General features: G+C 30.7%; 1 protein-coding gene across 2 annotated transcripts; it reads left to right on the forward strand.

Moving 5' to 3' along the window:
- The first annotated feature begins 7,094 nt into the window (after positions 1 to 7,094).
- Positions 7,095 to 12,408, forward strand: LOC112799736 (probable 3-hydroxyisobutyryl-CoA hydrolase 2). 2 transcript variants are annotated; one of them, XM_025841769.3, is made up of 12 exons: positions 7,095 to 7,239; positions 7,429 to 7,492; positions 7,682 to 7,761; positions 9,788 to 9,871; positions 10,149 to 10,233; positions 10,837 to 10,922; positions 11,161 to 11,282; positions 11,375 to 11,435; positions 11,538 to 11,639; positions 11,735 to 11,836; positions 11,965 to 12,006; positions 12,139 to 12,408. In XM_025841769.3, the coding sequence occupies exons 3-12, from the start codon at positions 7,759 to 7,761 to the stop codon at positions 12,277 to 12,279; spliced, it is 828 nt and encodes a 275-aa protein (XP_025697554.1). In that variant the 5' UTR covers positions 7,095 to 7,239; positions 7,429 to 7,492; positions 7,682 to 7,758; the 3' UTR covers positions 12,280 to 12,408. The 2 variants fall into 2 exon arrangements, with proteins under 2 accessions (XP_025697554.1, XP_072092635.1); XM_072236534.1 differs by lacking the exons at positions 9,788 to 9,871; positions 10,149 to 10,233.
- The last annotated feature ends 1,004 nt before the right edge of the window (positions 12,409 to 13,412 follow it).

Genomic DNA, 13,412 nt, shown 5'->3' on the forward strand with positions numbered 1-13,412 from the left:
ACTGTAGCTCCAGAAAATCCATTTCGAGTGCAGAGAGGTCAGAATCCAACAGCATCAGCAGTCCTTTGTCAGCCTTCTATCAGATTTTTGCTCAGGTCCCTCAATTTCAGCCAGAAAATATCTGAAATCACAGAAAAATAGACAAACTCATAGTAAAGTCCAGAAATGTGAATTTTGCATAAAAACTAATAAAAACATCCCTAAAAGTAGCTAGATCCTACTAAAAACTACCTAGAAACAATGCCAAAAAGCGTATAAATTATCCGCTCATCAGTGAGCTTCCAAGGAAGCAACACATTCTGGAAGTGCTTCTTCTATCTACTAAGTCACCTGCATAATCTGCATTACAAATCCCAATTGCACAAAACTCATTAGATTTAGGATACCACAAGCCAAGATCATATGTGCCGTTAATATATCTAATGATTCTTTTAACGACCGAAAGATGGGATTCTTTTGGGTGAGATTGAAACCTTGAACATACACCCACACTTTGAACAATATCCGGCCTAGAGGATGTAAGATACATGAGGGATCCTATCATTGCTCTATACCTTGTTTCATCCACATCTTTCCCATTTTCATCCTTATCAAGATTAGTGTTTGAATGCATAGGTGCTCCCATTGGTTTGGAATTTTCAAGGACAAATTTCTTGATTAAATCTTTTGCATATTTACCTTGGTGAATAAAAATACCACTAGGAGTTTGTTTAATTTGAAGACCAAGAAAAAAGGTTAATTTACCCATTAAACTCATTTCAAACTCACTAGTAATTAGTTTTCCAAACTCTTCACACAAGGTTTCATTGGTCGAACCAAACATAATGTCATCCACATAAACTTGAACAAGTAAGATATCATCATTAGATTCTTTTATAAATAAAGTAGTATGGTGGTATCCCTTTGAAAGTTATTTTCCAACAAGAAGGCACTAAACCTTTCATACGAAGTTCTTGGAGCTTGCCTAAGGCCATAAAGAGCCCTAGATAGTTTAAAAACATGATTTAGAAATTCTTTATTTTCAAAACCGGGGGTTGAGCCACAAACACTTCCCTATCTATAAAGCCATTAAAGAAAGCACATTTGGCATCCATTTGGAACATCTTAAATTCCTTGTGGGTAGCATAGGGAAGAAACAACCTAATTGCTTCCATTCTAGCTACCGGGATAAATGACTCATCAAAATCAATTCCTTCCTCTTGATCATAACCTTGAGCCACTAATCTAGCCTTGTTACGAACAACACTACCATCCTCACGCAATTTATTTTTGAAAATCCACTTTGTACCAGTTACCTTCTTACCATTTGGATTTGGTACAAGTGTCCAAACCTCATTTTTTTCAAATTGTGCTAGCTCTTCTTCCATGGCTTTAACCCATGAGGGGTCTTCGAGAGCTTGCTTCACATTGAAAGGCTCCAATTGGGACAAGAAGGCAACATTGCTTGGTTCTACTTGCTTCTTGCTTGAGGATCTAGTGGTTATGCCTTGGGAAGGATTACCAATGATAAAATCATGAGGGTAACCCTTCAAAAACTTCCGTTCTCGTGGCCTTTGAGGAAAGTTTCTGCCTTGATGAGTTTCAGTTGATTGCTCTGTTCTGGGTTCTCTATCTTGATCAGGAGACGAAACAGAAATGTCTCCTTCATTTTGACGAGACCTTTCTAGACAGTTAGGCTCACCATCTGGGACAGACTTGGGATTATCTTGACTGGCTTCTTGGTTCACATCAGTTTCACAACATGCATAATCTTCTATCACAGCACTTGGAATAGAGTTAGAATCACAAAAGGACACATGTATGGATTCTTCTATTATTCTATGTTCCTTGAGGTAAATCTTAAATGCTTTGCTAGTGGTGGAGTATTCAACAAACATTCTTTCATAGGATTTTGGATCAAAATTTTCAAGATTCTCTTTATTGTTTAGTACAAAATATTTGCATCCAAAAATGTGAAAATACTTAAGATTAGGTGGGGTTCCTTTCCAAAACTCATATGGAGTTTTCTTTAAATCTTTTCTAATGATGGTTGGATTAAGAATATAGCAAGTTGTGTTTACAGCTTCTGCCCACAAAATTTTGTTACATCATTTTCATAAAACATTGCCCTAGTCATTTCTTGAAGGCTTCTATTCCTTCTTTCAACTACCCCATTTTGTTGAGGAGTTCTAGGACATGAAAAGTTATGAGCAATACCAAAATCATCACAAAATTTCTCAAAATCTTGATTTTCAAACTCTTTTCCATGATCACTTCTCAAATGAGCAATTTTCAAATCCTTTTCATTTTAAATCTTTTTACACAGAATGGAAAAAGCATGAAAAGCATCATTCTTATGAGCTAAGAAAAGAACCCAAACGAATCTAGAGTAATCATCCGCCACCACCAAACCATAGTGTTTACCTCCCAAACTTTGAGTTCTATCTAGTTGGACAAAAAAGATAATATGCAACATTTCTAATGGCCTCTCAGTGGAAATTCCATCTTTTGGTTTAAAAGAAGATCTTACTTGTTTGCCTAGTTGACAAACATCACAAGTAATATCCTTATCAAATTTGATATTAGGAATTTCTCTCACCAATTTTTTCTTAACAAGCTTAGAAATTTGATACATGCTTGCGTGACCTAATTTCTTATGCCAAAGCCATTTTTCAGATTCAAGAGAAGTAAAACATGTTACTTTTTGATCTTTTAAATACTCTAGAGTTAATCCATACACATTATTACATCTTTTAACTTCAAACAAAACTTCACTAGATTTTTCACAAATGACCAAGCAATCCAATTTTCTAAAAATAACCTCATAACCAAGATCACATAATTGGCTAATGCTTAGTAGATTGTGCTTTAATCCATCAACAAGCAAAACATCATTAATGAAAGAAGAGAAATTCTTACCCACTTTACCTATGGCCACTATTTTTTCTTTTTTATTGTCACCGAAAGTAACTAAGCCTCCATCATACTCATCAAGATTGATGAAGAATGTTGCCTTTCCGGTCATGTGCCTAGAACACCCACTATCCATATACCACATGTTGTCTTCTCTCTTGGATGCTAGGCAAATCTACAAAACAAGTTTAAGTAACCTTAGGTATCCAAATCCTTTTGGATCCTTTGATGTCAAACCATCTTCTTTTTCCCAAGACGTTATAATCACAAACAATTTTGTAAACCTTATCCTCAATCATCTTTTCTCTAATAAAACACTGAATAAGAAATGTCTATTCCGATTGCATAGTCTACAAAATTTATGAGTTGCTGTTTTTCTAAAGCTCGTTGGGTTTTGAAACCTTATGTCATTTGAAAATGACGCCATGTTGGTAAAATAAGGTTTTTCAATAGATTTTGCAAATTTATGAAAACCCAAGCCAACTTTATCATAAAGAGGTTTTTGACTAAGCAAAAGTTAATTTAAATTTTCAGAACTTGGAGCAAAGTTGGCTAAGTCTTCTTTAAGTCTTTTTATCTCTTTATGCAGCCACTCATTTTCCTTAAAATAATTCAGATTTGCAGTCACAGAATGATGGTATTCACAGCTCTTAAGTTCAACTTTCAACCGCTTGTTTTCTTTAACAAGATCAACAGTAGTTTCGGCTTCCCTTAATTTATCCTTAAGAAAACCATTTTCAGCTTTCAGTATTTCTATTTGAGACTTAAGATCTTGGTTTTCACTTAAGAAACATTTAATTTTTTTAGAAAGATGATCAATCATAAGATGAAGGTCTTTAGTGGCAGGATCAAGAAATACTACCTACTCTATGTGATCGGCCATGAGACAGGTTTGAGATTTGGTTTCTAATTCTTCATCTTCATCAGAGTCATTTTCCAAGTCTTCACAAGATGCCATAAGTCCCTTCTTCTTTCCCTTTTTCAGCTTGTCATCCTTCTTCAGTTTCGGACAATCAGACTTGAAGTGCCCAACTTCTTTGCAGTTGTAACAGATTACTTTGCTGAGATTCCTCTTTGGCTTCCTTAAGTTGCTTCCTTTGTTTTGTTCCTTCAGCTTCACCATTTTTCTGAATTTCTTAGCAAATAAAACAAAATTATTTTCAGATGAGTTATCAACTGGATTCATCATCCAGAGCTTCAGTAACAGATTTGAGAGTAATTCCTTTCTTTTTTGTATCTTTTTTCAAATAAGTATTTTCAAAGGCAAGTAAATTTCCTCTCAAATCATCATATGTCATAGTATCAATGTTACTACTTTCAGCTATCACTATTTCTTTTGTTCCCACTCTTTTATGAGACATCTCAATATCCTCCTCACAAGCACATATTCATAATATGTGATCCCCATAGCATCCAAGCCAGTGATGATGACGTTGAATCTTTCAAATAGTTCATCTATCGTTTCTCCTTCCTTTATTGAGAACATTTCATATTCTCTATTCAGCACGTCTATTCTAGATCTTTTGACTTGAGTTGTGCCTTTATGAGTGATTTGAAGTTTGTCCTAGATTTTCTTTGCTGTTGTGCATCTCGATACCCATTGTTATTCCTCGAAGCTGACTGCACAGTTGAGCAAGTTGACTGCTTTGGTGTTGAACTCTACTTTCTTTCTGTCTTCTTCATTCCAATCGGCTTCACCTTTGAGAGTAACCACACCATCAGCTCCTGTAGTGGTTGGAAATTGTGGACCTTCCAAGATTATCTTCCAAAGTTTGTAGTCTATAGATTGAACAAAAATCTTCATTCTTTCTTTCCGGTAACTGTAGTTCTTTCCATTGAAGAATAGGGGTCTGTTGCTTGACTGCCTTTCTGTCACAGTGTAAGCAACCAAATTTGAACCACTGTTAGCCGTCATCAGGATCTTTTCTCCAAGCTGCAAAGCTTGATCTCTTTGAGACCAAGCTCTAATACCAATTGATGGTAATCAGTGGCTAAGAGAAGGGGGGTTGAATCTTAGGCCTTTTTTGCTTAGTATTACTTTCTGCCTTTTAAGATATCTTCAGGAGATATTTTTGCTTTTTGTCTCATAACAAGTCAAGAGACATTTTCTTTTTGTCTCGTAACCGGTTAGGAGATATTTTTTAATTTTGTCTCCTATGCAACAAAAATAGAAATGGAGTAGAAGAGAAAGAGAGAATCATACCCAGAAGTATCCTGATTCAGCTGCTAAGTGCAATGTAACTTACATCTAGTCTCCATCACAATAGTGAGAAAATTTCACTATAATCAACTGATTACATATACCAATTCTTCCCTAGGAACTACCCATTCCTATCCGAGACAAGTCTAGAATCTATCCCTAAAACTGAACTTGACTTGGACAACTGCCAAGTTTTCAACCGCAAAGTACTAACCCAACTTGCAAGGGAATCCCCACAGGATCACGAAACACAACATAGATGTACAAAGGAACTCTTAGACATATATGATTTTTTCTTTAATTTTGCACTCTCTGCCTTTTTTCTCTCACTGGCTTTTTCTTACAAACCTCACTCTGTTTGTCTTTTTCACCATGAGACTCAGACATACAAAATTAAAGAAAAGAAAACAAAATGTAACACATTGAAGGAGAAGAACTTCAGTTAGTTTAAGGTAGCTATGAGAATTCTGTGCTTTTTCTCCTTGTCTCAATCCTTGGCCGTTCATCCTTATTATAGAAGGGGAAGCTTCCAAGGTTGAAACCGGTTCAACCAAGCCACCAACATCTTCTCCAACAAAAGGCCAGTTCGGACAGAGAGAAGAGAGAGAAAAAATCAAAAGCAAATCAACATGCATGTACCTCTCTCTCATCCTTTCTCATCAAGCTTCATCAATCCGAGTCTTTCATCTTGACTTTGTCCCCAAGAATAAATTTTGACCCTTGGTGAATCCTTGATCCTTGACAACTTCTTCCTTTCCATATTTTCTTCTTCCTCCACGTAGTTCCAGTAGCTACCTTCTGTCTTGGATGAACAAAAACAGAAATGAACTTTACCACAGAGATCTTCTTCCCTGACCGAATCCGATTGTTTCTATTCTTGGCATGAAGATCTTGAAGCTTCTTCTTCACATCTTGCCTTTAATGGTAAAAATCTTAGCCATACCATGCTTCGGATCTTCCTTTTACAAAGGCCATCATCCTAGCATTTTACTTCTTCATAGCTTCACTATTTTTCTCTGATAACTTCTTCAATCTTCTTTCTCTAATGGAAGTGACAATCGAAACATTAAAGAGAGAGAAGAGAGAGAAGAAACAAAGCATTGAATATGAAATTAAATGAAATTGAAATGTTACTAATATTCCCCAAGGATTGGAGTAACGTATGGAGCCATTAATGCAATTAACTCAATTTAATTTTTTCTTTCAGTTACCAATGCATGAATTTGATTTAATTAAAATTTGAATTTCACAACCCATGTAAGTAAGTAACTGAATAGAGCATGCTCTTTTGCTTTTTTTTTTTTTTTTATCAAGTCCTTTGCTTTCTTTTCAATTTTGGACCAAGACTTGTTAGTCTCTCAACAAAAATTAATTTGGACTATTCATATGATATTTGACCCAAATAATTTTGATGTCCATTTAAATGATTTAGTCATATAGTTTGAAATTATTTTTGCATAAGGACTAAATACTTTCTCATCACATTAAGCTTATGTGACTTTTGGACAAAAATCTGCACATTAAACAAAAATCATTAAACCTGACAAAAAAAAACAAAAATCATTAAACAAACAATTGGAAGCAACAATCAAATTAACAATTTTTTTAATTAATAATGTTTGATCATCATCATGTTTCAAGTTTTCCAAACTCAACCGTGGCTTTTATATTTTTCAAATTAATTATATTATTTTATGCCTCTTTGCAGGTGCTTATAATCACAGGAAACTCTTGTGTGAAGGTGGTGATGCTAAACAGGCCTAGAAAACTAAATAGTCTTAACCATGAAATGGTATAAGAATAAGAGTAGTTCATATTAAAATTAATTCTATTCTTTTTAATATTATACAATTAAGTCTACTTCAATTGGAGCTTCCAGTATATTAAAGGATCAATTGGTTTTGTGAAAGGAAATATATAATCATTTATATGCCTATTAGTTTAGAATTTTGCGACAAGTGGTTTAATATACAATTAATGCATTATTGTCATGATATATTGATAAAATGAATACAAATAATGTTGTTGTATTATTGTAAGAGTGTGATATTATTTGCTTCTTTTGCTGTGTTTTGCAGGTTTCTCAACTTTTAAGGAGTTTGAGATTATATGAGAACGACTCTTCGGTCAAGCTTGTTATATTGAAGGTAGGAAGCAGGAAGATTTTATAGTCTTCTGATTAATTTAGGGGGATTAAATGCAAGTTTATATTTTGAATAAAAAGAAATAGTTTAATAATTTTATTCTTTAAAAAAAATATTATGATGGACCTAATTCAAATTTGTACTCTGATATAAAAATGAAACTACAAAATCTTATATCTTTGTGTTAAATAGGGTAATGCGAAAGCTTTTTGTTCCGGCGGTGATGTATTAGCAACAGTTACATGTTCATTAACAGGTAAATCGTATAAATTAAATGTTTATACTAGATTACTAGTTATTATTGGACTAAGTTGTTCATATAAACACAAAATTGGTTATGGTGGAAGAAATTAATTATCTTATATTGAATGAGTGTTAAGCCAATATACAATGCTTTATGAAACCATGACATTAATTTAATCTCATGATCTATATATGAAACCAGGACATTGGACCTATCCTCTAATATTCTACAGGAAAGCACTCACTCTAAATCACTTGGTAGCGACCTACAAAAAGCTCATGGTGAGTTATATATATAGTTAGGGCAGTGTTAGGTAGCCAAAAATTAATTACAATATAAAAATATTATATAAAAATTTTTATTCTCTTGATAAGCAAGTGATATACACATTCTTATCACTTACTCTCCTTATCATTTATTATTTTTTTGCATGCTTAGAATCATTAATGTTCTTTCCAAAATCAATTTCAGTTTCTTCCAAAGTAAATCCCTAAAATTCCTCACTCACATTATTACCCATTAAAATACAATTTTTCTACAGAAATTATGGAGGTTAAATTTAAAAATTTTAACAACTTCTACTGCACAACTCATATTTTACATATAAACTATTAGAAAATAAAAAATAAAAGATAAGATATAAAAAAATTAAAAAATAAATTTTTAAAAATAATATTAACTCGTCATATTAAAATCAATAAATAAGCATATGAATATTAAATAAAAAATATTAAAATAATTAAAATTATGACCTATTAGTGCACATATGAGATAGTTTGAAAAATACAATAAGACGCATAGTTTAAAATTTGGTAATATTAATTAGAAAAATTTATTAATTATAGACATCATATGTATGAAATTATGAATATTATGAGTACAAAATTATGAATGTTATTAATATGAAATTTTCGATGTTATGCGTATGAATTTATGGATGTTATAAGTAAATTTATCAATTGAATAAATTAATTTAAGAATTTGACATTTTTTCAAATTCAATTATGAAAAAATTTAAAAACATCTATGTTAATTTGATAGTTACTTATGCAATAACTAAAAAATAATATGTGTATGGATGTAATATCTAATAAACATGAATTTAATTTTTAGATGTTAGTTGTATGTAATTATGAATGTTATGTATATGAACTTATGAATGCTATGTGTATGAACTTAGTTAGTATAGTATAATTATAGATGCACATAAAAAAAATTAAATCAGTTTATTACCATATCTCATCAAAGTTAGTGTAGTCTTTCATATTCTCGAAAATTGATTGACGGACAATAATTTCATCGGGTGAGTTTCTCTGTTGTTCAAATTATTCTTCAACTCCTTCTTGTAAATTTCTTTGTCCTATTCCAATTGTGCTTGTAATTGAAATAGAGTTGTGATTTTTAGCTGAAGGGAATAACAACCTTCATGATCCAAATTAACAATGAAAAACCTATTAAACTAAGCTTTCACATTTGTCAACGTTTGCAATAATAATAAATAAATTAAAAGAAATAAAAATCAATTACAATTAAAATCATTTAATTAATATTATTACCGTTTTTAATTGTTATTAATGATTATTGTATTCTTAAGTCTAAAATTTGAATCTCTCTCCAAAGATGCTATTCCGTTGGTATCTATTTATTAAGCATGAGAGAGAGAATCATATAACATTATAACATTCAAATTATAAAAGGAAATATTAAATAGTAATTACAAGAATGTCTAATAGTTAGGAATATGATATTATAATTAATATCATTAATAAGTGGAGCTGATAAGAATATGATAAGTAGATTGATAAGAGAGTGAAATAGAAAATTAAAATATTATTAAGTTATATAAATGAAGTAAATTATGAAAAATTTTGGCTAATTATGGCTGAAAATTTTTGGTTACCAAACTTTTTCCATATAGTTAATAGTTAATACTACACTACGTACTTGTTCCTTAATAAATTTCATCATTTTTGTTTTATGGGTTTTGCTATCATATACATGTGCGGTAAAAAAATTGGTTAAGTATACTATTGAAAAAATGTTTTAATATTATTTATTATAAAAATATTTTTTTTTACGTTTTTAATACATTGAATATATTAAAATTATTCAAATATTTTTTTTATGATATGGATTAATCAATACCATTAAAATACAGCATATATAGCAAAACTCTTGTTTTATTAGGTATATTAAACAATTAAAATTGGCTATAATTGATTAACAGGTGTAACAAAAAAAATATGATATTTTACTATAATATAATAATAAAAATTGCTTATTTTTTTAATGATAATAACAATTAAGGTGTGTCTGATTGATGGAGTGGCCATGGGAGGAGGAGCAACTCTGTCCATGAACGCAACCTTTAGGATTATCACTGAAAATGCTGTATGCTTTTCTTCGCTTCTACAAAATCAAAGTTTTCATTATTCAATATATATATACAGGGGCGGAGCTAGAAAAAATATTAGAGGGGGCTAAAATTATTTACACAATAAAATAATATTAAAATAAATTTTTTAGGAAGAGCTAAACTGAAACTTACATATAATTTACATGTAAAAAATTAAAATTAGGGGGGGCCGTTGCCCCCCTTTCTCAGTATGTAGCTCCGCCCCTGTATATATATATATAATTATTTATATTGTAAATGAATTATTTGTAGATATTTGCTATGCCAGAGGTACATATAGGACATTTTCCGGATGCCGGTGCAAGTTACTTCCTTTCTAGGCTTCCTGGTTATTTCGGTACATCTGTATAAATTTTGAGTAATGTTACGTGTACATTAAAATTAGTCACTAAAATTAGTCACTATAAAATACATATTAAAATATAAATATATATTGAAAATAAATTAAACTACACATGTATTTATATACAAATACATTAGTAACTGATTTTAATGTATAAATAATATTTTTTAATAAATTTTTTAATCAAAGAAAAATGTCAAAAGACTAATATTTTTTATCAATAATAACTAATATTTTATTTTTATACTATTAAAACTTAAGAGTTAGAGTTTCAAAAATATTTATATTAGTTAAATATTAATCAAAATAATAAATTTTATTGATTATATACTCATATAAATATTAGAGATTGTGAAATTGGTCAATAATACACTGACTGCGAAAATGAAAAATAATATATAAAATAATAAATAGTTGTATTTTTGTATAAAACGGTAAATATTAAAATTTTTATTTATTAAAAAAACCATTATAATTAAATATTATCTAACGGTTGGAGAAAAGAAACTATATCTTTCAAAAAATTAAACATATACGTAGGGTTGGATTATCTAACTTGATCAAAATCATTTTAAAATTAATACCTTATTTATGCAGGGGAATACTTGGGGTTAACTGGCACACGTTTGAAGGGAGCAGAAATGCTAGCATGTGGTTTAGCCACTCATTTCATCCCTTCAATGGTAAAACTTTCACCATTTTACCATTTTTTATTTTTGATGATGTTTTTGGATCCACTTTTGTTAGATTTATTTATGAGTTTAATTTTAATAAATTGTTCTGAGAAGACTACTTTACATTTTCATCTAATTAAATTCATCATATTTTTGAATGAATATCTTTAACTAGTAAGTTTGAAAATAATTATAATAATATATAATTAGATATTTGCATAAATTATTTAATTATTTTTGGTAATAGAGGCTACAATCTTTGGAAAATGCCCTGCAAGCTGTTACTTCTTCAAATGTATCAACTATTGCCACGTTAATAGAAACTTTTGCTAACAAAGCATATGCAAGAAAAAACAGCTCTTTTATGAGGTAAGTCAATAATTGATATAAAAAGAAAAAAAAAAAATTAGATTTTCTGCACTTTGAGAATTGATAGTGTGAAGAGCAACAACTCAAAACAGATTGGAGATTATAAACAAATGTTTTTCCAAAGAAACTGTGGAAGATATAATCCATACTTTGGTAAGTATACGCATCAAGTTAATTAGATGTACAAAGTTTATACATTTTATCTTGGAATAAATAAAGTATTATTTAATTTTAAATGGTTAATTATATTTATAGGAAAATGAATTATTAGAAAATGGAACAGAAAAGTGGATAACAGATGCATTAAACTCAATGCGTTCAGCAAGTCCCATAAGTCTCAAAATAACTCTTAAATTAGTAAGTATGTTAGTCCTTAAAAAATATATTATTAGTTAGTTGTAATTTTTTAATTATTAATTATTGAGAAAAATACTACATTTGATGTCTTTCAGATAAGAAAAAGTCGAATACAAAATATCGAAGAATGTCTTTATCGGGATTATAATATTGCCAGCCATGTCATTAGAGGAACCGTTAGTTATGATCTCTTTGAGGTAAATATTTTAACACCACTACAATTTTTGTCCAAATAAAAAGGATCATGAAATTAACTTTTAATTATTTAACTAATAATTTCCTTTTATTTTACAATTCACTCAAATTAATTGAATCGTACGGACAGGGTTCAAGAGCAAAGCTCTTTGACAAGGACAACAAGCCCAAGGTAATTAAGGATATATATATATATATATATATGCCATTTTTTGTATAGAGAGAAATAATTCTGTTTTAAATTTATTTTCATATTTGTCAACTAAATGTTGATTTATTTTCCTTTTTCTTCTCTTATTTTAAGTGGGAGCCTTCAAAACTTGAGTTAGTTAGTGAAGAAATGGTGGATCAGTGCTTCAAAAGTGTCAACCATGATGAATGGGAGCGTCTGCAACTTCCAGATAGATCCAATAATTCCCAATCCATAACAAGCTGCAAATTATAGATTGAAACCTATACTTTTTGCTTAAAAGTAAGGTTAACAATTAAGAATAATGTTGAAGGATAGTTTTACTTCAGGTACATATATTTAGACAGAATATTAATTTATGAAATTATATTGCAGCTTATTGAAGACTTTACCAAACATACACATTTGTTTATTCTACTATTAGATGGAAACAATTGCACATTCCCATATCCATACATAATCAAAACAAGAATAACAAATCAGTCAACGAAATATGACATCAAGCCAACATTGGATTAATAGTAAAGCCACCATCAATAGTTAGATTCTGACCACTAATTATATCTGCTCCTTGCAAATGAACCCCTTTGAGATTGGCAACGAAGTAAGGAGACAAGCAATTAACTCCTATGCAGAAATTGCTAAGCTCAGCAGCTGCATTCTTTCAACATACATTCCCCACATGTTAACTGCATTATCTCATCATCGGTTTTTGAATTGAGTTCCGATGACATCTTGAATATAGTAGCAGATCAATCCATATCAGAGTCATTAGCATGTGCTGTGAGCACTTCATAGTCCATTGTCCATGTCCTCCAGATAGCTGTGGGATTCAAGTATTGCATACGGAAAAAGCATCATACAGTTTCCCTCATCATTGTAATAAAAACCAAATTTATATAACACATCTAGCTTTCCTTAACAAAAAGGATGAAACTTTACATTCAATTCAACTCCATAAAGCAGTTATGAACCCGAAATCATCTGCAAGTAGGACTTTTGACTTGGTTTGAAATTGATGCATCAGAACATGGTTGTAGGTGTGTAGTATTAAGACTGATGCTTATCACTCATTAAAATTTGAGTAAGCATCAGGGAAGAAATTGCTTAAGATCTACCATAAGAGCTTGATCCAGAAGCAATTAAGTGTCCTACAAAAGATTACTGATCACAGCAGTGTATGGATTTAAGAAATCCCTTCTTCTGCCATCTTCTCTCTCAATTTACAGGCTTCATTAAGATCACCAATTCTACAGTAACCACGAAGTTTAGTGAAAAGTCTATGTGCTCGACCCATATTTCCTAATTTGCATGAACCATTTATTAGTGCATTGTATGTAGTAATATTTGGAACAATCCCTCTTCCCAGCATCTCATCCCTTAAGTTG

This window comes from Arachis hypogaea, chromosome 5 (assembly GCF_003086295.3).
Source record: "Arachis hypogaea cultivar Tifrunner chromosome 5, arahy.Tifrunner.gnm2.J5K5, whole genome shotgun sequence".
Lineage (NCBI taxonomy): Eukaryota > Viridiplantae > Streptophyta > Magnoliopsida > Fabales > Fabaceae > Arachis > Arachis hypogaea.